General features: G+C 39.9%; 2 protein-coding genes across 4 annotated transcripts in view; one reads left to right on the top strand and one right to left on the bottom strand.

Moving 5' to 3' along the window:
- whrnb (whirlin b) overlaps positions 1–15824 on the top strand; it is a 74923-nt gene extending 59099 nt beyond the window's left edge. Inside the window, exons 9-11 of one of the 2 annotated variants that reach the window (XM_086207043.1) lie at positions 225–400; positions 1199–1327; positions 5165–15824. In XM_086207043.1, the coding sequence (XP_086063169.1) occupies positions 225–400; positions 1199–1327; positions 5165–5341 (482 nt within the window). In that variant the 3' untranslated portion in view covers positions 5342–15824. Of the gene's footprint in view, positions 1–224; positions 401–1195; positions 1328–5164 lie in introns of both variants that reach the window. The other variant, XM_086207042.1, reaches the window with a different exon arrangement.
- stxbp1b (syntaxin binding protein 1b) overlaps positions 15751–27451 on the bottom strand; it is a 25137-nt gene continuing 13436 nt past the window's right edge. Inside the window, exons 8-20 of one of the 2 annotated variants that reach the window (XM_086207044.1) lie at positions 27362–27446; positions 26849–26979; positions 25032–25139; positions 24799–24859; positions 23716–23781; positions 23414–23494; positions 22558–22696; positions 22151–22260; positions 20300–20401; positions 20078–20163; positions 19650–19804; positions 18628–18751; positions 15988–16891 (exon numbers count right to left, since the gene is read on the bottom strand). In XM_086207044.1, the coding sequence (XP_086063170.1) occupies positions 18642–18751; positions 19650–19804; positions 20078–20163; positions 20300–20401; positions 22151–22260; positions 22558–22696; positions 23414–23494; positions 23716–23781; positions 24799–24859; positions 25032–25139; positions 26849–26979; positions 27362–27446 (1234 nt within the window). In that variant the 3' untranslated portion in view covers positions 15988–16891; positions 18628–18641. Of the gene's footprint in view, positions 16892–18627; positions 18752–19649; positions 19805–20077; positions 20164–20299; positions 20402–22150; positions 22261–22557; positions 22697–23413; positions 23495–23715; positions 23782–24798; positions 24860–25031; positions 25140–26848; positions 26980–27361; positions 27447–27451 lie in introns of both variants that reach the window. The other variant, XM_086207045.1, reaches the window with a different exon arrangement.

Below are 27451 nucleotides of genomic sequence, written 5' to 3'. Positions count from 1 at the left end.
GTCCTTTGATGACTGATAAGACTTCATCACCATTGACACAATGCTGAATTCCCATTCTATCACAGCTGTGTCTCATTAGAGTTTCACAGTTTAACTCAAGATTGAGGAGCCATTTTTAGTGGAGAAACTGGGATTAAAAGCCTTGAAAAAAGAAAAAGGAGTATTTGACATTTGCAATTGATTAATGAGTTTGCAATTTGTTGACTAATTGTTGTTGGATCCAGGAGCCACACTGTCTCAACTGTCAGACAGTGGCCAGACTCTGAGTGAAGACAGCGGGGTGGACATAGCTGAGGCAGGAGGTCTCAGTAAGGATGGCAGTCCTCGACCCAGCAAGAACCAGCAGGGCAACCTGGAGCAGCCAGGGGCTCATGCACCTCCTGCTGGGACCAGCAGACAGGTCACATGTCATACATTACTTTTTATCGTGAAGCTTAAAGCTCTTTCAGTTTTGTTCTCTGAAGCACTCCCAGCACTCATGTATGAGAAGAGTAAGTGCTTATGAGATACACATGTGTGACTCAACGTGTGGATCCATGCGGATTTCTCCATGTGGATATCTCCATGTGCTCCATCCAAACAAAAGCCTCCTTAAGGATGCCCCTGCTCATCAAAAAAATCCACCACCTAGTACAAAGATGCTGGGCGGTGGATTTTTTTTTTTGATGAGCAGGGGCACCCTTGAGGAGGCTTTTTGACTTTCCAGTGATTTCATAAGAGGGACTCCTCTCACCATAAATCACAGGACAATTGATCGCATTTAAGTCAGTCAGTAGGACCCTTACAATCATTTGGATGCTCCTCAAACACAATCTCCTCTACAACTGCAATTACTACAACTAAAATTACATCACATATAAGGAAGCTGAAGAGCTATTTTGAACAGGAAAGGTTGTAACCAAGATTTCAAATATGGTATGACTGATATCCTCAGGCATTTCAAAGTACAAGAACATTGAATTCCAAGGCTATTTACCCTTTACGTACTACTGTAGCAGAAGGATAAAGCTTTAAACAGTAAGAGCTCATATACATTGCTCAAGGCTTCTCGTTATTGATAAATAAAACCTTTTGTAGCCGACCTGCATTCAGCAATAGCAATGCAGAAGCATCTGTCAACAAAATGTTGCTAAAATCAAAGTTAGCTTACAATTGCCTGACTCATCTTGACTTAGTGTTCCTGTCTGACATCCAGCAGATTGGCTCACCAATCCCAGCAGCCTCTTCTACATTGGTGCGAGTGGTGAAAAATGCCAACACTCTTGGCATTGCAATAGAGGGAGGAGCCAACACACGCCAACCTCTGCCACGTATCGTCACCATCCAGGTGAGGAAGAGATTTTTGATCCTATTTGATGCTAATGTCAAGGGTCTCATAATCAAGCCTGAAAAGGTTTCTCTTTTTCACTCCCACCTTTATAATGTCTGCTTTCCCTCAGCAGCTGATTACAAACTTACATTAAGTGCTTTAAAACAATCAGCAAATACCATTAATTGTTTCAGCATTTCCCTCTGATATCTTTCTTTTTTCAAAGACCAAAAGTATAAAAAAGAGACCTCTTGGATGAGAGAGTGTTTTCAGGTGCTGATGGAGTTTGAGACTGATATCAGCTAATCACCTACGTGGTGGAATTATTTTTAGCACTGTACTTCACTACAGTGCTGAGGTACATGTACTTCACTCAAAACTAGCAGCTTTAATTCCTTCACTAAATTGTGCAGTTAATCGTTGTTGTTCAATTACCGAGCAAGGGTTGAGGGGGAAGAGACTACTGTAGCGACAATCAGCAAACTAAAATTTAGGCAGAAAGAGGCTGGAGACTTGTCGGATGTGTTGGCTATCAATAATCACAAATCTGACTGCGGCTTAAGGAGGTTTGTTGCAGGAATCACACAAAGCAGTGTTACGATTCCAAAACATCATGATGTACCGACTTGGATTTTACCTGTCATAGATTATTTGCCATGTTATTGCTTAAAATGTTAAGGGGGGTTTATTTGACCTCGATACCCAAACCCCACCCTTCCCTCAGTCTTTTTAATGAGGAGGGCATACTTGAGGAGGTTTTGTGACTGTGCATTGACAGCCATAAGAATGACTCTTTTTGCTCCTATGTAGCCCCTAAAACCAGCTGAGCAGCTGCATCTGAAATGACAAAAAACGGATGTCCCTGGTTTGTGTTTTCAGCCCTTTAATGCATTAATGCCTTAAAACTCATATTATGACCTCTCACTGCATTTGGGTTAGTGGTTGCTACCAGGCATGTTAGTCATGCCTGTAGATGCAGTATACACTGTCTGCTTCATTTCCCTGCACAGTCTGCAGAATCCAAATTCATGATTGGCCAGTATAGCCTGAAGTGATGTTTCAAGCTGCTGCTATGTAAATGAATGTCAATGTGTGGAAAGAATGAGTGTTTAGGATGAAATGGAGTTGTGCAATTTTGGCAGAAGCAGTATTTGTCTGAGTAGAAGGACTTCCTTATGATTTAAATTTAATCACTGTGAGAGTGAGGGAACAACTCAACAGTCAAACTAGATGACTTAAATGTATCCAAAGTCACAAGTGAGAATAGTAGCCTGCTAAAATATGCTACTTGAGAAAAACCTGTGGCTTTAGTGACATTGTACTGAAAGTTCAAGTACTTTAAAGCGTAATTGTATTGTACAATGTAACAAGCGGGGCAGCATGGCTCAGAGGTAGTGGAGTGGCTGTCTAGCAACCGAAGGGTCGCTGGTTCTATCCTTACTCCCCCCGGTGACCATGTCGAAGTATCCTTGTGCAAGACACTGAGACCCTAATTGCTCCTGATGGCCTTGCGATGGACTGGCAACCCATCGAGGGTGTACCCCGCCATTTGCCCAATGTCAGCCGGGATAGGCTCCAGCCCCCCTGACCCTGAACAGATGAGTGGTATAGAAAATGGATAGATGGACAGACAATGTTACAGGCAAACAAATTCACACCAACACAACACCATCATTGGTGGCTGAGCAAAGGAGCAAAACTCCAGTATTGAACAGCTACAACAATGTGATACTGCATTGTTTAAAAATAAAACTTTAATCATTAATCTGCTCTTCACTGACTCTTAAACGTGTACAGTATAAGCACATGTGATGCTTGAGGTTGAGAGAGTCTCATGTACTGTGCTGCCTCACTATTAATGGTGCTGTTGCCATCAGGTCCAGCACACTTAGACACACATAAAGCCTGACCCATTTTCACTCTTACACAATGCCCTAGAGTGAGGGCAGACAAGCATGGTGAAAGATGAGTGAGACCCAGAGGGCTTGTTTTTTGTTTCTGAGTCAACCAAATTGCCCATGTGTCTCAATCTGTGCACACCACCAGCAGTAGACAGTAGATATGTGGCCAGGCACGTACCGTTGTACCCTGTAACCTGTCTGCCTTTACAACCAACAGGGACTCGGTTGTTCAGTGACAAGCCAGAGAGGACAATTAAATTTTCAAACACCTTGTCCTCAAATATTTCTTGTGTTGGGGATCAATGGGGCTAAAAACATGTATTTTCAGTTTCCTTTTTAAATATCCAGTTGAACGCAGAGATAGATACATCACAGTTTTTACCATTTCCCTCTACCATCAACAATGAGTTATTGCTGCCCTGTGGTGGTCCAGTCAAATGACACTGGTGTATCTGGATTGCTAACATTATAGGGGTCCAGTTAAATTGCTGAAATTGAATGAATCACGACTAAATGCAATGGAGCTGATATGAGGAACTGTATGAATGACTGCTGCTTCCTACTTAAAATTTCCTGTGATTTCATAGTTATAAAGGGATCAGAATAGTTAATGGCATTTGTGTTGATTTGCAAAAACTATTGGCTAGTCTTTACACTATTTTATAAAATGGTTGTTTACTGAATAGAGTGGGGAAAGGATCAGCTGCAGTAAATTTGACATGCTGTAACCTTTATGTTGGAACACTGCATGATTTTTTTTTTTGTATCAGGCTATATAAGTTGTCCCAGCCTGAATGCAGCTGTCACCTTTTCCCACTTGTAACACACAAATGTCAATGTCCTTATTTGCATTTTTCATTGGTGTTTTGCTAGAAGCCCAACTGAGCACAAATGTGTCCTCAAGGAGCTGTTGAGTCGCTGGAAGAAAAACTGGCATGGCCTTTGCATAGAAGTATCATTGATACCATGTTAAAATCCTTCAAATACCCCTCTAAGAGCAGTAGTGTGAATCAGTTATATGTTATCTGGAAAAAAATATATTGACTAATAGTCTTTAAGTTCTCGCATGCTACCAGCTGCATGCTACCAGACAAGCTACAGTAAGACCAGAGCAAATCAGGATAACGCTTTGTCGCCATGCAAAAAACTTTTTGGGCTGCATTTATTTTCAGCAGCACACAGACCGTGTTTTTTTTTTAACACTGAGTTTTGCGTTGAGGAGGAAAAAGCGTTTCTTGTCAAAGTTAAATCTTCATGGAGGAAATAAAATCTGAATACAGAGGACATCCAAGAGGCGCAATTCAAATCATGTTTTACCAGAGACTTTAATGGCGCTGGTTATCCACCTGCTTATTACCTACAGATATAAGCTTACTGACCTTTTAATTAGACACTGTGCAATGTAATTCACACAAATAACAGCCCTACCATGAATTCTATTTCAGTGAATGCATTACTTGTTGACACTGTCAGAGAGACTTCCTTATGTTTACTGAGATGATAGTGGGTGTTGCCCTGCAGTTTAATTCTCGGTAACATGTGGATGGACCTATAAGGAGGTTAGCCTTTATTTTTTTAATTAAAAATCTAAAAACAATGTAATCGTCCAATATATAGGTTATTAGAATTTTGTATTCCCTAATATCGAAATTGGCATCGGCCACAAATAATCATATTGTTTGGACCCAAGTACAAAAAAAAAAACTTGGCAGCAGCTGCTGCATCATGTGTGTGTGTGTGTGTGTGTGTGAGTGAGAGAGAGAGAGAGAGAGAGAGAGAGAGAGAGTGTAGCTGGAGTCATTGATTTGATTTAGTTTTGCATTAAACTGCAGGAATGCTCTTTTGTATTTCATGATGGAGATGCTCCTCGAATTAAACGATGTAAATGTGAAAAAATTATTCTTCAATCTCCCTTTTGCTCCCCACCCCTAACTCCCTGTGTCTCTGTTGACAGAAAGGAGGCTCAGCTCATAACTGCAGCCAGCTGAGGGTGGGTCAGGTCATCCTGGAGGTCAACGGCATTTCACTGAGAGGTCGGGAGCACAAGGAAGCAGCCAGAATCATTGCTGAGGCCTTCAAGACCAAAGAAACGGACCACATTGACTTCCTGGTGGTTGAGCCAGGACTCTAATATGAGGACGATGCTCTTCAGGCAGCTCAGCTAAAGAAGACACTGTTTGAACTTGACATAATGCCCTCCTCCAATCATTCAGGGAAAGGATAAGCAGAAAGATGTAGTATTTGTTGATTGCACTCTAGATTTATGCCGATCCACAAAGGGTTATTATATCATTATCTGCCGTAGAAGCCCTACCTGCTCAAAGCTATAGATGAATGATTTTTATCCCTATTAACAACAGCAGTGTTTTGCACACCAACTACTAACTTTTTAACCATTCTACTATGGTGTGACCTCTGACTTTTATCTTTTTTGCCTTGGAAATTCTATTAGCAATTAACTACTGAATAGGATCTAAATGTCCTCCTTATGAACAGCAACCATATAGATTGATAAATGAAGTCTACTTCCTCTAGTGATAATCATCCAAACAAATTTATTTATTATCATTTATGTTCTCTGTGTAGTGCGAAAGTATTTAAAAAGTATCTGGTCACTTGGCTCAGATAAACAAAATACAAATTTGCAGTTGCTGTCATTTTCTGCTCTCAAAGAGTGTTTTGTTTCAGTCACTTAGAACGGTAAACCTCATCAAGGTGTTGGACTCCATTGTCTGACAAATGTTACCATGGATTGCTGCTCATTTGCCATTTCCAACTGCATTTGTCAAGTAATTTAAGTGAGAGACACATCTATCTGACTAAACCCTAGACTATGGATTTTTTTTAATCCTTTTTAACAGTTTGTCCCATGTCCCACATCCAGTGACAACTAATGATGGGAACAGGACGTGAAGGGGAGTACATGCGAGACAGTAAAGATGTCCTTGATAGTTCTTTATAGCCTTTGTTTAGCCAGATAAGTTTGATTTTGTACATCTCACTGATGAGTCATTCCACAGTTACACCAGACACTGGTGATTGCTGTTAATACTGTTTTGGGTCACCCTATAATCATGACAACCAGGCCAAAATGTTTCTCTAACCACAGGGTTCTTACATATATACTGTATATGCCTACAGCAAAATTACCTTTTCTGCATGAGGGCATGTTAGATAACTGATCTGACTGATAAAGCTACAAAGTTGTGTCAATAAACTACAATATTTTATGAAGTAAGTGAGACATCAACAGACAGTTACAGCCGGTTAAGTCAGGTAGCCAAAGCAAAAAAGAAAATTAATGTGTAAAATGAGCTTGTGATTGCAACAACTGCTAGAAGGCTCAATTAGAATGGTGATTTTATATAAAGAAATTTTCAACATGTTTTTTTTTTCTACACAGTCTGTCAGTAAAAAGCCCTTGTCTGTGTTCATGGAGAGGTAAAATTTTAAAAATAGCTGACTGGCCAAAATAATATGAAATTGAAAACGGTGGTGCTTTTGTAAATTTCATTTGTCAATACGTCCATTTTGTAATGCCTCTTCAGTACTGGCACATGTAATATTTACTTACATTAATTTAGAACTCTCATCAACCACAAAAAAAAAAAACTTAATGTAATGTGAGGTACTCTTTAACTTGTCGATGGGTCAGTAGGGAGAAATCATCAGGTTATCTGTATTTCAGTGATTAATGACATCTGCCAATGTACACCCTCTTCATTTCTGAGTACGCCCTCTCCATATCTTAGTTCCAACTTCCAAGATTAGAGGACTCAGTAGCTCTATGAAAACTGCTGTAGTGACTGATGAGACAGTTCAAGTACAATTTGTCTTAGAAAGGAAGGGAGCAGTAACTTTGCAGATGGGGATAATATATAAAGACAGTATGCAGTGCAGTGAGTGCTGATATGGCTGACAGCAGGGAGGGGAGCAGCCTTGAACAGCTGTATTGAGGGGTGGCTACAATCATCTTTCTTCACACCCGAAATCAGTGAGAGAAGATACCAATTTGTGTAGTAAAAATATAATCTCACCATTTTTGTGACACATCGAAGGTGATTACAGATATCGATATTTATGTGAACAATGTCATTAGGGGTTCAGAGTCTCTAATTTGTTTCTTGCTTTTCTAACTACACATCAAGGCAGTAAACAGAAGATAAGGGATACGATCGGCAAGGATGACCACATGATGGCTACAATTCCTGTTTCCCCATTTCAAAAGCCATTTCTAATTTATATATGTAGCAGTTCTTCATGTACCTCCCACCCCTGGAAATAACACAGGAGTAAGTGCTTTTCTATGTTACAAGCATTTGCAATTGTCTGATTAATGAGAATTTTGGTCTGACGAGCATATTGACCAAACTGATCAGTCCTAGATGAATCAGGCCTCGAAGAATGGCAACTTGTATATATTGTAGACTGCTTATAAACCCTGCATGAAATGACAATTTTACTTACACTGTAGTTTAACAACATTTTACAAAATAAGAGCACGTCATATATTCCAAGATTATAATACAATACACTTTTAAGTCCCTGATGTTTTCTTTCACTTCTTCCTTCTGGAACTCCAGGCTGCGCCATTTTATATGATACATTATCCAAATACATAGTACATAAAAGAGATCAGTGAGACACGTATAGGGGTGTTGAATGAAACAAAAACAGGAGCAGAAACAAAACATCAAACCCTTATTCAGATTTGTACAATAGAAATAGTGGATTAGTCACTCTAATGACCATATCAGAGAGCTGAAATGATTCCTTCTTTTGTTGAGACAGACAAATAATGGCTATATTTTTATTCTCTGCTTACCCACCAACTCTAATAAATGCCAATCCCACTCAGGATGAAACTGAGCTTGTCCACAATTGTTCTACTGTCACATCTCTGGTTTAATTTTATTGGATTTTTTATCAGGGGAAAATGAAAGTTGATTGACAGTAATATTTCTGCAGATCTGACATACTGTGCAAATCAATCCATTAGAAGAAAATCAAATCAGGAGACCTCTGAAAAAACGAGGTTGCTATGGTAAAAAATAAAGACGATACAGAAGAACTCAGTGTTCTGAAAATATTTAATTAGAGTAATGAGTCTTTTTTTCTGAATCTGTATCAGGATATGAACATGAAAAGTGAGGCAGTAAACAGCAACTGACATTTCTTTAACTTGACCTCAAATAGACAGAGCTGGAGACCCTGAGCATGGTGCAGGAAGGATGGCTGGCTGGAGGTTGTAGCAGGGGTCTACGCATGGATGAGGTAACTTGCTGGAAAACAAAACACAAAGCTGGTGATTGAGCAAAAGAGACCTGCACATGAAAATCCTTTTCCTGTGCACCAGTGGGGATGGAGGCTGTTGGACAGACATAATTCGGATGGGCACCAGGTCTTTATGGTTGTGGTGTGAATGATTGGGTTAACTTCTCTGTTTCCCTGAGACTCAATGTCAGAGCAGGGTCCAGGAGATGGCAAATTAATGGTGCTCGCCAGGTGAGTCTGTCACTGAGGTATTCACTCATTGGAGGGGACATGTAGTATCACACTTGACCATCAAAGGGTGCAGTTACCGGTCATGTCCCCATTGTGACCACAAGAAGAAGAAAATGGGGGGCGAGCTGATGGTCGCAGTGTGGTCACCCTTAGCCAGTCAACTAAAATTGGAAGTTACAACAAAAAGTGGTGGTAAATTCAGGGATGATTTACAGACAGGGTCACATATTGTAAGTGCTGTGGCATGTGAAGTTGCCATGCTGACAAGTTGCCTCCAGCTTGCTGAATCATCTTGTGCTTTGCCAATGGTAGGATGTCTATCTAATGGTTAAACACAGGATGTTGGAGATCTTTTTCTGCTAGTGGTGACAGCCACATGCAAACAGAACTGATATATTTTGCTGGCACACACATCTGAGCTACTGTCAGTGAACTCTGTTCTGACTACTCATTCACAGACAACTTATTAGCTGGCAGCTGCAAATGTCCCTGCTGTGATTTAGCATAAGATACACTGTAATTTCCCTACAGTCCCCCTCTAATAACATCAACTAATCATTCAAAAATTGGCTACCACTTGAGCTATGGCTTTCACCTTCTTCATATGTGTTTCTTTGGTGGCAATTCTTTTCACGTTGAATGGGTTGATTTAAGGACGGTTCAGGCACAGGTTCCCACATCCTGCCTGGGGGAAAAGCTGGCAGCATTGATACTGTGGCATCTCCTGCTATCAGTAAGAGTTAAGAGGCAATTGGAGGACTGGGTGGGATAACACGTGATGCTGCCTCATGGCAGATGTCCTGGATGGAATCAGAGCTAGGTGCATCCACATTAAGGCTTTAGGGTGGTATGCCAACTGGAAGGGGTCCAGAGTGGGAGGGAGGCTAGTATTATCTGATGTAGGTGAATAACCATTTAAAGCACCTCATAATGATGGTTGTTTGTGCAACAGGTCATTAGTATAGATAGAACCATGAATACGAACTTGGCACTGGTTTGATGATTGTGGATCTGAAGCAGTCTGGAATGAGTAGCTAAGCAAACAAGGGGTTAAGTAGTAAATATTTATAGCATTTTTATTGATGAGTGACCTTTTCAACACATTCATACATATGTAGGGCTCAGTAAATTGCCCAAGGACACATTTTGACAGGGAGCAAGCAATCAATCCAGATGAAACTTCCAATTATTACCAGGGCCCTGCGATGTCAAGTTGTACCTGGTTGGCACCTGGCACCTGGCCCAGCCTAGTATTCCTTCTGGTCCTGCAGTCTTATGTAACGTAGATGGCTTTGATTCCTTTTCCACAGACATTGTGTGTTATGACCCTAGATCCAAATACTGGCACTTTGCCTCTCTGATGCCATGGGACAGATGGACTGACTGAGGTACAGACAGAACTGTGACAGGCCATGCAGGACTTACTGAAGAGAAGAAAGGTTTCTGTGGTCTCTGCCAGACAGGGCAATGAATTCACCAGCCAAGTCCTTGGCTGTACCATCTGTAAGACACTACAGTGTCCTTTTTTTACGCTCAGCAGTCTTATGCTGAGTTGCAGTAAACCAATCCACAGTAAACAAATGGTCAAAATCAATAGGTACAGGCAGGTCAAAAACAGAGGACAGTTAAAACACACAAGCAATAGGCACTGTGGGAAAATTAATGTGGAACAGAAGTAGATGTCACAAAGCAATATAAAGAAATCGGTAGAGAACAAAGAGGAGACAAGTAGCCTGTAGATGATGTGATGGTTCATGAGGTGGATATAGAGATCAACTGAGAGGAAGACATAAAGAAGTACAGGACTTTTGGTTGGCAAATGGAGAAGGGCGGGTAACAGTAACATCAGGGTAGGTAAGGGATGCATGGTCCTGACATCATTACCCCTCTCCCTGAATCAGGAGCCCAACTCAACCCTCAAATTGAAGTGGAACAATCAGCTCAACTAACAAATGATACAAGTGTCAAATTAAAACAGCACATTTGGCTCTAATCTGGGATGCCTCTGGCTTAAAGTTCCGTTACAGCTCTGGTTAAATGTGAGGCCAGAAAATGCCCGAGCATTATAAACTAGGCTTGACTTTGTAACGGCTGAGTTTAGGCAGCCACAGTCAGACTGAGTGAGCGTTGTAATTTAAGGTCAAAGCAGGCATTGTGAGAGCGGATGATGTGACCACATTTGGGCCAAACTTGTTCAGCTGTTGTCACCTTTCCACCCCCGTTGGCCTGACTGCAGTGGTCAGTTGGTGGCTTTCATTTGGTGTAATCCTTTTAAAATCTGTGGTTTCTTTATGATGCTGAGATCTACTTTAGTGTCTTCTTTTATAATCTATAGTATTACAGTAGAGCCAAGTTATCCAGATGCTCTCAAACATGTATTTTGAGCTGATTCTTTTTATTGTGGTTTTGTTATAGGCTATTTTTGTAAACTAATGATATAATCCAACTATAGTGAGATTATGACTGTGATTTCTGGGTAAAATATTGAAGTGTGGTGACAACATGTTTGAGTAATACAACACTAAAGTGTCTGGATTAAGTGATGCAGAGAATACTGTAATATTTCGCAAATGATGAGAGAATGAGATCGTGTGTATTTTTTAAAGCTAACCGTGTGATGTATATTGTACAGAAAATGGCACATAGATCTGTAGGTGTACAGGACTGTACATGGAGAAAGGTTAGAAAATTTTGTTCAGCACAGTTATGTAATCCCATTGTGGTTGATGTAACATCTCTTGTGTGTTCCTCACTCCCATGTCGAATCACAACTGTCCAGTGGTGGACAAAGTACACAATCCTGTCACTTGAGTGAATGTATAGATGCTCCTGGTCAAATATTACTCCACTATTGGTGAAAGTCAGTCAAATGTTTACTTGAGATGAAGTATTGAAGTAATTGCTTGTTAATCTACATGAATATTGAAAAGTTCACTTTTGAGTACATTTCACAAGGCCTATTTACAGAATCTTGCAGCCCTCTGAAACCACCTCAACGTGTTCTATAATGTTGCCATTTTCTCTCCTGTGAGGAATTCAACTTGCAGCCGATTCCATTGTGAAAAAAAAATCAACAATTGATTTTAAGGCTATACTCTTAAAGACCTTCCTAGCGATATAGTTGAGTCAATAGTACAATATTTGTCTTATAAATGTAGATGTGTGAAGTCATTCCAAAGAATTAAATACTCAAGTGAGGAACAGATACTCGACAAATATATACTGAAGTACAATATTCTCAAGTTAATGTACTCTGTCACTGTCCACCACTGCAGCTGCACAGAAATACCTTTCAGAAGAAGCCACTTATTCTTGTATCTCTTCATGTTATTTTTTTAATCTACAAAATGGTTAAAGGGTGAATCAGTATGTCAGAATCCACATGCCAAGTTTGGTGTCAATCAAAGCATTCATGATATGTGCTCTCTCTTCTTCTTTGGCAGCTTTGCCACCAATTTGGATTGGCAGTGATGGACAACAAGATTGAAAATAATAAAAGAGAATTTCATCTGATTCCCCTTGTGAGACTTTGTCTGACAATGACGAAGATGATGTGTTTTAATTCTTACTAATAAGGAAAAAAACGAGTCTTAAATTATATGGGTCAACAACAGACGAAGAGATGAAAGAGGATGAAAAGGAGACAGGAAATGGATCAAAGGAAAGTTGATGAATTTAGTGTGCAGAATCTAATTTAATCTCACTTTTGTCTGTTTTTATATGTGGCAATTAAGGCTTTATGTATTTGGTTTGTCAGTCTTTCTGACAGACTTAGGATGCAGCTGACCCATTCTCATGAATGCCACATAACATTTTAAGGGAAATTCATTTTTCGTGCAAATGTTCAGAAGACGTTCAGCGAGGAACTGGTTTTGGACAATAGTCACTTGGACATTTTGGGCCAAAGGTTTATAACTCACATTCTTATAATAACATAATAATATATTTTTAGAAAATCAAATAAATGTTTAATATATTAAGTTATTACATTTTATATCTGAAAGTCAACTTCACTATAATATCAAAAATATTTTTCTTTTCCATTCTTTTCCTGGAATTGCTCAAATATCTTGCAACAACAACAAAATCTGTAGCCATTCAATGAAACCCTTTATTATCATTATTATTATTATTGTTGTTGTTATTGTTGTAATTGTTATTGTTATTATTATGTGAACACAGGGCAGCACGGTGGCGCAGTGGTTAGCACTGTTGCCTCACAGCAAGAAGGTTCAGGGTTTGAGCCCCCAGTACAGATGTCTTTCTGTGTGGAGTCTGCATGTTCTCTCTGTGCCTGCGTGGGTTCTCTCCGGGTACTCCGGTTTCCTCCCACATTCCAAAGACATGCAAGAGGACTCTAGGCTAATCGGATACTCTAAAATGCCCCTAGGTGCAGCTGTGAGAGAAAATGGTTTTCTGTCTATGTGTGTTGGCCCTGTGATGGACTGGCGACCCCTCCAGGGTGAACCCTACCTCTCACCAGAAGGCTGAATACACTATGGACAGTTCATCACTCAGTCAAAGGACTGACAATTCACACTCACACTTACTTAACCACACTTTTTTGTTGTGTGGAAGGAATCAGGAGGTCATGTGAAGAACATCCACATGTTCAAACCCAAATTCAAACCTAGCCTTCAAATCATATTGAGACTTAATATAGTTTGATGAAATATAATTTATTTTTAAATCTGAGATGCCTTCTGACAAATGTGGTAAATTACAGTACAGTGGTTCTTTCTGATTTATTTATATGAAAATTAGCAGTGCAGCTTGTTAATGTAAGCACTGATTTTGTCAGACTAGGGCAGAGAGGATCAACAAACATCTTTTATTATTTGGGTTGTTTTTGGATTTCTGTTATTTTTTTGTTTTGTTTTGTTTTATTATCCATTGAATGTTAAAGACCAATATGGAGAAAATTGTACTTGACTTTTGAGACATTGTGCTCCCATGCCCAGCTGGAGTGTTCATTGTTAATTAGCAGTCTGGAGCAATGTAATGCATGTAGAGACAAGCGTGTATACCTGCTTGTCTAACTCTAAGATAATGTATAATAAGTGTATTTTCCCCCCAAAATTGCCATGTTCCTTTAAGCTCTAAAGAGACATTTAAACCAGCTGCCAATCTCAACATGACTGGCAAACTTAAGACTTGGACCAAGAAGCCCAACAGCCTGATCGCAGACACCCAGGGAACAGCAACACACTATTACCCCATTAGTATTAGCTTGTTATCAGGCACAGTGCCCTTCTGTAACAACTCGGAATCACCAAATCATCCCAAAAATGAAATGCCAGCTCATGTACCTGGACTCGATAAATATCAGATACAACAGGTAATTCATTTGGACTTTATTCTAAATATTAGTCACGTCAGCTCTGGGTGCCCAGATACTGCAGCAATCAACTTGTCCTCTATGTTTGAGTTTTTGTTTTTTTTTTAAGATCTTTATGGCAAAAATACCTGAAACACTCTAGGTCCATATGTGACACTATAACATGAGTCACTATTTTGCAGTCTGTAGCAATAGTATTCATTGTACGCAATTAGAGCATCTACACTGACCTTCATCAAGCAAGGCACTTGAATCAGCTCTTTTTTTCTTGCATCACGTGACAACATGGGCCTCCAGGGATTTAAAATATGAAAAAATTCTATTGAGATGTGTGCTGCTGAGTGTGAGGAGAAAGCAAAGCCAGTGTAGTTCCTTAAAAACCCCACTATATTCCACTGATATACCGCGTCACATAGGTTTCTACTTTATTTCAGCCATGACACAGCAACAGGATGTGAATGCAATTTTGAATGCTCATAGGATTCTGCAACATAGCATCACTCAGGTTCCCCTAAAGTGTTTGATTTTCAACCTCATACATTAGAAAATGAAAAGCATCAGACACAATGTGTGAATTGTGTTACCAAGTGTCAAATTGTGTCTTTATATTTGAGTGTTATCTATCTGCTCACTCGTCTTTGGCATCCTTGGTGTGAAAAGGATGACTTGCTGCACCCTAACTGGAGCATTGTGATACATACTTGATAAGGAGCTTGTGTTGTATTTGTCAGTGTGCTACCTCAGCAAAGGTGGATATGTGCTCAGCGTTGACAAAAGAAAGTCCTGGTTTCCATAGTGCTGAAATGACTCAGAACATCTTATACAGTATCTCTGCCTGCGGCCTTGAGAGAACTCAGTATTGCATCAATAGAGAATGTACCAGATTGCTAGCAGAACACTATTCCCTCAAGATATATGAACATAGATTAAAAAAAAAAAAACACTCCTCTGGGCAACAGTGTTCACTGAGCAGGTAGAATAAAGGTCAGGGAAGATTTCTGTTGAACAGCAATGACTCCTCCCCCTGATGAAACTTGCTCCTTCGTCAAAAGGAATAATGTCAATCCAAACGTCAACTTGTTTTGAAAATGGATAAAATTAGGCCATCCATCTCCAAATTGATAATGGATGCCCTCATCTGTTAAAAGCGCCCTCACGTGGCAGCATGGTGGATTGCATCTCCGCCACACAATTACTTGAATATTGTCTAAAAAAAATGGTGGAACTTGCCCCACAGCATTTGTCTTAATGCAATCAGTCAATTGATAGTAAATGATCCAAGAAAGAACTCTAAGATAAGTTTGAGATGACGGTGGCTTTTCATTCTCATGAAATGTAATTACAAAAAAAAAATGAATTCATAAATACAAATGAATAAATTGAGGTGGCACGGTGGTGCAGTGGTCAGCACTGTCGTCTCACAGCAAGAAGTTTCGGGGTTCGAGCCCTGGTTCAGGAATGGGATCTTTCTGTGTGGAGTCTCTATGTTCTCCCTGTGCCTGAGTGGGTTCTCTCTGGTACTCCAGCTTCCTCCCACGGTCTAAACACATGCAAATGTAGATGAGGCTGATTGATACTCTAAATTGACCGTTAGCGTGGCTGTGAGTGTGAATGGTTGTCTGTCTATATGTGTTGGCCCTGCCATGGACTGGTGACCTGTCCAGGGTGAACCCCGCCTCTCACCAGAAAGCTGCTGGGATAGGCTCCAGCCCCCCCGCGACCCTTAACAGGATAAGTGGAAGAAAATGGACAGAAGGGTGAAATGAATAAATCCTACATTATTGAAGAAATATCTGGATTATTTCACAATCCATTTGTCTGTTCACATTTACTATATTTATCAATAAATGTATTGTTTATCACATTTTGTCAAATTCATGCACAAATTGTACACATCCTGCTATAATGTGCTGAGAAAATGTGAAGAGGACACACACATTTCAAATACTCAGCATTGTAAATATTTAATTAAGAAGAAAAAGCACTGAACACCTTTGTTACACCTCAAGACACACTTGGACATGAATACTTCTCACCTAAAGTAATTGTTTAGCAAATCCATTTTGATCCTTGCATGTTAAAACAGCAGTACAGAAACAAATGACAGCATGTAATAGAAGCCACTTTATAGCTCAGTACAGAACCTGTAACAAGTATTATTCACCAATGTGGACAGTGATGATAATGACATCATCTTTATACATAGTGAATTAGGAACAGCGATGCACTATACATAATAACAAAATAACAAATGCCAATATTTTGATCAAACATAGGGACGCCAACTGAATCTCTAGAGGACAAAAACACTGTATAGTACTGAGGTGATGTGCTGGAAAGTGCAGGAAAAATCTGAATATACTGTTTTCTCATGTTTAGCATCTGTCAAATGCGAGATCTACGATTCAATATTCCATCAGGTTGTCGTTACCAGCATTTTCAAGGTCAGACACGTCACATGCTGTATGGTGAGGACAGTACTACATAAATATTGGAAAAGAAGGGGACAGGAGAGGAAATCCTGTCAAAACTGTGCTGCTCTGGATCGTCTCATAATACTATTTATTCTAGTTATTAATCTAGAGAAAGCCTGCAATCTTACCCAGTCATCTAAACTAATACACAAATAAACACACAACCCACAATAGGGATCAAATTCAACACAAATCCAAGTTTGTTTAGACACACTCCTCACACACTGTGACTCAAAACAGTTTGATTTAGCAATTTGAGATGCTGGGGGTGGGTGGGTTGGGGTCTCTTAGCTGGTCTGGTCTTCTCTCTCCAAGTCTTTGAGGGCTTTCAGAAGGCGAAAGGGGGTGAAGATTTCAGTTGATCCTGAAAGATGATACAGCATATAATCACTGACGGTCTTAGTGGTCATTTAAGCGAACATAGGATGTGTTCATGATGTTGTTCATATAGTGTCAAACACATCAGGCAGGCATTTGACTGAGGACCATTCAAAATCCATGTAAGTGCTTTGCTGTCTACTGAGATGCCTTCAAACTTCCTTCACAACAGTCAGGTCTGAACGTCAATGATTCCTCCATGTTGCCTCCCATAAATCTGTAGGACAGCTCTCTCAGCATTTGCAAAAATAAATGAAGATGACTGACCAAACTCATGAAAAAAGAGACGTTTTGTACAAATTTATGCTTGCAGGCTTCTTTGCATCTCCAAACTAAATAATCCCAGAGCAGTAACTGCCAGTCAAACCATTTTAAAGGACTAACAATCTAAATAAGCATGCATAAAGAAGGGGCTGCGACTAATATGATCAGCCCACCAAGAGAGGCACACGTAGCAGCTGTAAAGCAGTGACCACGGGAATGCAGATCATGAACTAACTTGACATTTTCTTGTCATCATCCTTCAATCAATTTAAGAAAGTCCATACACTTCATGGATCACAGACGCTTCCTCAAATGCACCAATAAAAAGAAAAAGAAAAAGGAACTTGGGTAATGCCCGATAACAATTGGGTAAGCAAAAACATCCACACACCACAGGGCAGGGCTATTCTTCTTATCAATGCTCTTCTTGAAGGTTTGAAAACATTCTCTAAAAACATTCAAAATATGTTGGCTGAAGCAACAGATTATAGATCAACGATACGAGGAAAACATTCCAAAAATGCTTACGGGAATATTATTTTCAGTTATTCAACCAAAAAATGTGCAGTACACACAAATATTTTCTTTGATACTATTTGAACTTGTGGCTACTGTAAAATTCTAGACAGCCCATCCTCTCAGGAAAGCAACCAGCAGCTGAATGAACTGTCAACACAGCCTGCTAACACAACCTCTAAACATTAAAAACCTAATCTTTTAGATGAGTCTCAATCAGTTATGACAAACCTTAAAAAGTCATCATGAAGAGACAACATCCTTGCTAGACTATTGACATTATGAGTTAGTGTGCGTCCCTTCATGCTAATTACAAGTGGCGTTGAGACCAACTGAGAGGAAACTCTTAAGCCTTTTGCCACAAGATGAATAATAAGCGACCTCTCCTACAAATATTTTTAGAAATGACAATCAGAGGAAAGTGACCTTCTCAATAAGGACGTGATGGCGCATGGAATAGAAATGTTTTCAGGACAGAGAAGAGAAGCAAAACAAAGAGGACAAAGAACAGTGACATTGCAAGGAGATAAATCACAAAGATGGCCCTGGAGGGAAGACAGAAAGAGGGAGAGAGCGGGACACACATGCCAGGAAGGACAAAAACCGACACAAACATCACAACATAGCTGGATGACGGATGTTGGATGTTTTATAAAGTCCTCTGATAAATCAACTGGTTCACAAAAAAAAAAAAGCATGGCTCTCTAGTACTAAACATAAGGTTGCTACTTTATTAATATATAGGAGACATTTCAAGAAGTAGGAATAAATCATCTCCAGTGAAATAGAAGATGTTGCCGTAGAAGCCTGACTACTGGCAAAGAAAGACATTTGCCTTAAAGGTTTGAGACAGAATCATGGGTTCAAGGGTTTGTTCGGGTGGATAGATTGACTGAAGGAAACACAGGGATCCACAAATGATAATACAACCAGTGTATTTACTTCAAAATAGATTTTCATTCTGTCGGCGGCTCCTCTGTGCCCTCTGGTGGAGAGTTGGGGTCCAGGAAGTCTGGGTGCTGTAGTTCCTTTAGGTACTTAGGTGGGGTGAGAATGTGGGTGGAACCTATAGGGGACAAAATCTTGAGAGCTCAACTCTAAGTGAACCCTGGAGATCATGAAGAAAGCTTGTCAGATACACACCAACACGAAGACACAACAATGGAATGTAGTTCTGAATTTTAAGGCGGTCCTGAGGACTCAAAGTGACTGTTCTTCTACCTGGCGTGCATTCATTCTCTGAGAGTTGACATGCCATCACAGTTTTCATTGACAACGTGATGAATGCGTTCACGGTGAGGGCCAACTCTGCTGAGTCAGCAGTATAGGAAACATAAATGTAAGATTTTAACACCTCAGCAAGAGCCACACACTCAGGGGGTTTTAATTAAGCTTTTACTTATTTCTACTAGAAGCAGTGCCAAATCATGATGAACAGACAGGGACAGAAAATTCTCTCATGTCTCAGAATTACACCTCTTGCAGACTAATTCAGACTACATGTCAATGTTGTTTCTCAATCATTTTTTCTTTTCTGTATTTACTATTGCAAGTAATAAGATTGGATTTTGTTTTGTCTGGATGTCACCGAGTTAATGAGCTTGTATCTGGTCATGTGGTGGAGTAGATAAACAGACTGTATTCATAAAGATTTTGTGCCTTAATGATACTCAAAGTGCTTTACAACGTGTCTTCTGTCAAAAAGAACTTGATGTAAACTTCAGCGTCCCTTATTTCTCAGAAGATACAATAGTCATGATGTAATATTTATCTACATCCTTTTAAAGTTTTTTTTTCCCAAATTCAAGTCTGTCAAGTAGTCCAAAATCTTCAAACACTGCAGCCAATATTTCCCTTACTGAACTGATGTTATCTTTCATAATTCTACTTGTCTAATAAATCTCCAAGTCAACTTTGACCACTTTGAAATAAGCCTTCTCGTATAATTTTTAATGTGAACTCACCAATGATGGCCTCCCATTTGCCATTTGTCTGGGTCACCTCATAAACGCAGCGCATCTCACTGTAGGTCATGCCTCCAATAATAAAGACAATAATCCTGGGCCCTGTCTTCATCTCTGTGGGGCCTCGGTTTTTGTGCCAGTTACCATAGCGAGCACTGCAAGATGATAAACAGGTACATAGATAAAGAGAATTATTTTTTGCGTAGGGCAGATGATTTTTTTAAAGGACAGGTTTGTAGAGTCTGGTGACAGCATCATACAGCCACACCCCCAGGGGAGTCTATCCTGCCCTAGACAGTCACTGAGTCAGAGTTTTGAAACTATTTGCAATAATAATGACTTAAATGTCCTTCTCCGTACTGTGCTATTATTTGAGCAATTTGTTGAAAAACTCTGTGACTTGAAGTTAAACATGAATGACAATTCACCTTGATGGAGCGCTGGCTTTGGCAGACACTTGTCGCTGGGAAATGTATGGGTACTGCTTAGGGTCAAGTTTGTCCTCAATGGCATCCTGTGGGAGTAAGTTTACACCAAAAACAGACTCATATTTATGAGTCAGAATAAAGCAAATCTTGCAAAGACCTTGAATGTGCTCAGTACATGTGTGTAGTTATAGTGCTCTTGCTTCAGGTTGTTGTCTCAAGTACCTCGATGAAATCCTTTACAAGTGGAGTCCATCTGGAGAGCTGGTAAGTCTGCTCACTGATGCGCTCCTTACGGTCAGGCTTCTTGGCCTTCTTGGTGGTGCCCTGTGACAAGATAATGGGCATCATTTAAGCTTTCATGTTTCACAACCAATCAACTCAACATTGCGAGCAGGTATCAGTGTCATACTCTCAGAGCCATCAACCATGCAGTTTCTTAGAACAAACTGATAATAGTGCTTCTTGGTTCAAGTGATAGCCTGGAATAACTCCCATGTGATTTCACATGAAAATAAATTTATGCTTCATGTGAAGGTGGAACACAAGCAACTCTTTAATTGTTCTATGCAGTTTTAGAAGTGTTTTGGAAGTATTTTGGAAGCGCAGGTCATTTTCATTGCTCTGGGATGAGTTGTGGTGACCTTTGTGTCCAAACCCAGCAAACATGTCATGGGTCCACTGTGTGTTGGGAACATCTAGGTAATGCAATAGTACCCCTGAGGGTTTGACCAAGTGTATCCCACAGAACCTTCCTTTGAATAGGACAGGTCTCTCTTGGCAGCCCTGTGTTCAGTTTACCTGCAGAAAATCTGTACAACGGTTACCCCTTTAAGCTCATGTGGTTTGACTGAGTTATTTAAAATGGAATCTTGAAAAGGCCAGCCAAGTTCATAAATGAGAAAAAAAATGTAAAAGAGCACCAGGACATTGATTTCAAAGGGATACAAGAACTTGTGTTATTCGAGTAGAAATTTGTATCTGTACAAATACTGACAGGGTCTGAGTGAACATTCAATAAATCATCCCGCACCACCTCTGATGTCTTACTTGAACATGTTTGTTTTGACACATTTAAAATTCAATATTCTTCTACTGTCAAATAAGTTTAAAGCTATCAAACACTTAATGCATCATAAGAACTAAACAATCAATGTAACTCTCCAGAGAAAAGTTCATTGATTCAATTCTATTATGAAATTCAACAGTTTTATTGACATATTGAGTGTACTATGAGCAGCAGCACTGACAACAGCAGAGCTTGGATGGCTTTTCATAGCCACAAATAAAACAGAAATCCTCTAGGACCACTGTTAATTCATCTTATGAATTGCTTCCAGCACTGTGTAAACAACTGTTTAATGTCTTCTGGTTCTTAGAGAGCTTTAAACAATGGTGTTGAAACATTGTGGGTCAAACAGAGGACACAAGTGTTCTCAAGTCAACTCCTACCACTTTGATTTGGAGTTTCTTTATTAAAGTCACCAAAAGTGATCTAAGTGCAACACAACTCGCTTCAGGAGTCTAATAGGGCTTTCACAACACAGCATTTAGTCTGATTCAACTGACCTCTGGTACAGTTTCTTTGGGTACATCTGAAAGTAGGAATTGTGATCTGATAAGGGCCAAAACAACAAGTCTGAGACCACATCTCCCAACCATCCTTTCGCCCATTTCCAACTAACCTTACTGTTGTGTGTGTTGTATATTTTTTCACATCCAATTTACAGTATATAAACAATGAAACTACAGTGAAATTAACTCCTGTTTAGATTATTTTCTTTGATGAGAACCTTGAACTTGTGACACTAACTTGACACTGCTTGGCATAATTTAAAAAGCAACAGGTAAATGACACAAGTGTGAACAGTGCAAACGTTACCTGTTAGAAGGTAAAAAGTTTCATTTGGGTGGTAGGTGGATTAATTATGCATGGCCTGCATGAAGAGCCAAAAGAATTTGTGCAAAACCAAATGAATATATTTACATTTGAACTGAAATAGTCTGACAGACTGTAGTTCTGAAAGCACCTCATGGACACCCTGCACATTCAGGTCCTAGGCCAGGACAGCTCACCTCTGAGACAATGGGCACGCCCATGTGAGCCATATTGGAAATAATGTCACTATCCTCTGGTGGGATGTTGGCATGCTGAAGCAGTTTACATAGATTCTCCTCTGTCACACCTGAAAAACACTCACACACACACACACACACACACACACACACACACACACACACACACACACACACACACACACAGCGCAAACATTTATGGCCCATACATGAAACAGACGAGTATCAGAGCAAATATGGCTGCATTATCTGCTGACATGACTAGCTGGCAATGTATTAGCAGTTAAGAAAAAAAGAAGAATACATGATATGAATGAAAGAATTCTATTAGACCAATATTTGTATTCAAAAAATTCTCATTAAGATCTTCCAAATGTTGTTACTGAGAAAAGTGAAATGTGTCTGACCGTTCTTCAGGAAGATGTAGAGCAGGATGATGCGAATCTTGTCTGACACACTGACATTGGTGTCCAGTAGAATGGGTACAATAAGCCTCATGGGATCTTTTATCTTCTCTCCCTCTGCATCTGTGGCCATCGCCAGATCCTTTAAGACAAAGGGAAGAGGTCAAACATCTGGATTTTTTTTTTTTTTTTGTGGAAATTCAGCTTCAGTGTTGTAGAAAAAAGCGGCTCGGAGCTTAGCGATTGCGGGCTCTGTCTTTTTTTTTTTTTTTTTTTTTTTTTTTACAAGCACTGCAAACCAAGATGGAACATAGGCTAGTTGTGGCATTATCAACATGATCCCCTATATTTGAAATTTCATCAACACATCTACAGCACATGATGTATGTGGCAGTGTGATACTCCATCATCTAAAATTGAAGGGATTCCTTTCTGTCCTCCGTGGTATCTCAGGTGTTTTCCCAGTGCATTTCCATGTGCATAAAAGACAACAGTTGGCTTGACCATTAAAATCATCTATTCATTACTTATACTACATTTAAGATGAAGCAGAACGGCTGGACACGTTTCATCCATTCATACATAGGAATATGAATGCTAAAATTTGTCATTGTGCAATTACTGTCACAGTAACGTTGCCACGATTGGTGCCACTGTACCTGTTCACAGACCCGATCCCCAAACTCTGCTGAGCTCTGTCTGACAAGCTGTACTACAGCCAGAAGCCCTGCACAACTTTGAACTTTGCACAATCAGGCTAACCCCATTTGGACTCTGTCTCTGAACAGCACCATGATATTTCTCATCATCATCATCATCATCATCATCTGCAGGTGTGGTTGGTGTCTGTCTGACTCACCTGTTCAACTCGACAAAGCTTGTCCACGGTACCTTGGTAGCGGTTCATACAGTCCTCAGCGAGGTGGAGATGGGTTGAATACTGAGGTCGGAAAAGACACGTTGAAGCCAATGTTGGCAACTTAGAGCTCGCGTGTATGAAAAGCTTTGTTCATATTTATTATCAATCTTTTGCTAAAACAATGTTAAAACCATATCTCAATTTGATGATTTGAATCGTGAAATCAAAAATAAACACTTGATCTATGAAAGGACAACAACAATTTGACCAAAATGAACCTACAGTAGAACTGCAGCTCCTACCTTGCTGAGCTCTTTTTGATACTGAGGCATCTTTTTCAGCATCTGAGACAGCTCTTTCATTGTGGTCTGAAATGCAGAGACAAATGATTCTACACATTAATATTGTAGTGATGAATTATCAGATAGCTATAGTTATTCCACCAGCTATTGAACATGTTTTTCTGGTTACAAAGTAAGTGATCAGCTTCTTAAACCTGATGTCTGGTGCATCTGGCATTTAGTTGGGAATTTTTTATTCTTAAACAATTAAGAATAATAGAAAGGAAATCTGCAGACAGTCAAATTGAAACTAGAAAAAAAAAAGTTGGTTACTACATCACATCTATCTGTCTCAATTCAGCTCTGCTCTCTTGACATGTTGTTGGCAAATGAAAAAAATCATATATTCATACTACAGTACTGATATGTCACACACTGATACTTCAGTGTTCATGTCTGCACTATAACCCAGCAATCGCATCCATCAAATTCTGTGAAAATATACACAAAATATGGTCTCCATCAGTTTGGGTTTCTGTGACAACCATGTTGGATTTGTGATTTTTACACAGTATTAAATATCTCTTGACATTTTACTCATGATTGTTTCAGTGACTGGTAGGGAAGGCAAGCTGAATAAAGGTGCTGACCATGAGAACAGTGAAGTTTCAAACGGTACCTCCTTATGAAGAAGTGATATTTATCAGACAGAACTGCACAGAAAAAGAGACATTTGAAATGAAACTAAAAAGCTCTGAGCGAGTACAAGGAGCGACATGGATACGGAATACAAATATTGCATCGTCAAAATGGAGTCACCCACCCAAAATGCCACAATTAGTTCTATCCTGGCAATGCCTGAGAACAGAGGAACAGGATCTAAAAATGATCTGTTCACTTTCAAAAGTAAATCACTTGTTCCTATCCTGACTTCCCACAAAATTTTATCAAACTCCCACGCTTACTTCTTTGATACCCTGTTAACCAACAAGCACATACATAGATATACACAAACCTCTTGGGAGAGAAAATAATACAAATTTCCTATATAAGGCCAACATTGTGTATGTTTTCAGCAAACCAGTATATGTGCATGTCTTCTACCTTTTCTCCAGTGTTCATCTTTTTGCTGGCAGAGAATTCTTTCAGAGAGCGAGTCACAGCTCTGCCCAGACATGACAAAGACAAAAGGAGAACAAATAAGAGAAAACGGTTGTGATGAATGAAACTGCATAGGATGCACTAAAAAAGCCTTGGTGGTAAATAAAGTTGTTTGTTAATGCCATCTATGTTGCCACGTGTGTTCGGTATAGTTGAAGACAATGAAAGCCGCTCACGTTGACACCTCAGCGATGTGTTTGTGTCTCAGACTGAGCCAGAGGTCATCATCTTCATCCAGCAATACCTCTTTCATCCTCGTCTCCCCCATCCCACTGGTCTCAAACCTGAATGAGTTTGTGTGAGAAAGGGATGTCTTAAAGAAAAAAAACACATGTGCCAGCAGGAATGGAAAATGCATATTGAAACAAAAATTTCCTGTCTTTATTTTTGGCTAAGCGTGTGTTTCACCCCAAGATGGAGACAGGATTTCACAATTTTATCAATAATTTATGAATGAGTATTCTCCATGTACTCTTAAAACTGACAAAAAGGAATAACAATTAATGCTTTAAAAATGTATTTACTGAGAGATTGGCACAAACAACTTTTTTAAGGAAGGAAAGACATGTGTGTTCTATTTCCCCCAGCAGGACAATCCAGATTAACAAAGTTAATGTAACAAATACAGATAAACCCCTATAGGCAGCACGTCAAAATTCTTTTGCAATTTTAAAAAAGTGCTTAAAATGTGTATATTCCTGCCATCACCTCTCTTTGCAAAAGCCTGATTGGGTAAAACATCCCAAAAGGTAGCTGTTATCAAAAGTGGAGACACCCTGCTAAAGTACAGCATCTCAACTTTTCCAATACTCGACAAGTTAGATGTGTAACTATGCAGGTAGCCCAGGCTGATTCCACACACTTGGGGAAAACACATCTGCTATTTCTGAGATGAGCAGCAGATGATGTGGACTGTATAAGAGTGCTCTAAGAAGAAGTCAACAGAGGATGTGTTAAAGAAGTGAGAGCCTGGGATTTCCTGAAAGCCAGAAGATGAATAGTGGACCAATGTCTCTCAGCAAGATGAAGGAGGAAAACCTGAGGTTGACCGGCTTATTGGTATTCCTACAGCTGACCCAGAGGTCGACAGACTTGACAAACCTCATGAAGGGGAAAAAAGAATTCAGAGCTTTGAGGCCAGAGTCAGAGAACTTGTTAAGGCAGAGCTGTCAGTCATTCAGTGTGTACAAAGAGACAAGCTCAAAGATGAACTCACTGAACAGTGGTTTCAGCATTCCCACAGCCAAAAGAGTTCTTTTGGATTATGCATTGCCAAAGAATTTGATAGAAGTGTGTTTATATGAACAAAAATACATCTTATAGCTCTGTCCTGAAAATGCCTGAGAACAGTCTTTAGGATTCAAGGTCTACAATTGGATCCAGTTAGGCTACAAAATCCTTGTAATTTTATCAACAGTTACTTGTCACCAGTTTTCTATACATTTAATTAGTGTTTGAGATATCCTGCTAACAAATACAGACATGCCAGTGATCACATGACCACACGGCATGTGTAAATTGTCATGGAAACATCCATCCATCCATCCATCCATTTTTATCCGCTTATCCTGATATCCCAGCGGCTTTCAGGCGTGAGGCAGGGTTCACCTGGACAGGTCGCGAGTCCATCACAGGACCAACACATATAGACAGACAACCATTCACACTCACATTCATACCTACGGTCAATTTAGAGTATCCAATTAGCCTAGTCCCCATTTGCATGTCTTTGGGCTGTGGGAGGAAGATGGAGTACCAGAGAGAACCCACGCAGACACAGGGAGAACATACAAACTCCACACAGAAAGATCTTGTGCCCGAGCCGGGACTCCAACTCTGGAACCTTCTTGCTGTGAGGCGACAGTGCTAACCACTGCACCACGGTGCCATAAATTGTCATGGAAACAACAAAAAAATAAAAATCAAAGCCATAAATCAGTGAATCATGAGACAACAGATACCTCCCAGAAGACAAGAAGACAAGTCTTTGTACCTGTAGACATCATTCTCAACTCCAAGAAGATCATAGGCCATGGCCTGCAGCGTGAGCTCATGAAGTAGAGGTGACACCGGATCAAAACCTCTGTCCAGGATGAGTAGTTGAGTACGAGACTTATCTGGACCCTAGAGGAAAGGAACATGTTCACACCACTGAAAAGACTGGGAGGACTCATATTTTTTCTACCGAAGCAGAGATCTGCAGTCTGTCCTCACAGATCATAACGCAATACTGATAAAATACAGAGGATTAAAAAAAATATTACATGTTACCTCTAAACACTCAGCCTCTAAAAATGTATGCAAATTGCAACAGTTACAATGTACTTTGTTTCAGCCGGTGGGAGTTCAGGTAAACTTTAGATACAACAAAAGTAATTCCACATCATCAGTATTTAATTTGCTGTTTGAAGTATCCCCTTTGCTTCATGTATTATATTCAACATTTTTTAGGGATATATTTGGTTCTCTGCTTTGGGTTCTAAGTCATTTAGCTCTGCCTCCCAACCTCTCCCATGGTGGGGTCATCAGCCTTATAGCCATCCAACTTCTCCTGCAGCATCTGGGCCAGGACTGCACAGTCTTTGTACTCCCTGAA

The sequence above is a fragment of the Aulostomus chinensis genome, chromosome 6 (assembly GCF_037954235.1).
Source record: "Aulostomus chinensis isolate RoL2024-O1b breed Wild chromosome 6, RoL_Achi_v1.0, whole genome shotgun sequence".
Taxonomy (NCBI): domain Eukaryota; kingdom Metazoa; phylum Chordata; class Actinopteri; order Syngnathiformes; family Aulostomidae; genus Aulostomus; species Aulostomus chinensis.
Note: the sequence above shows the minus strand (reverse complement) of the source record. Positions and strands in the feature narration are given on the sequence as shown.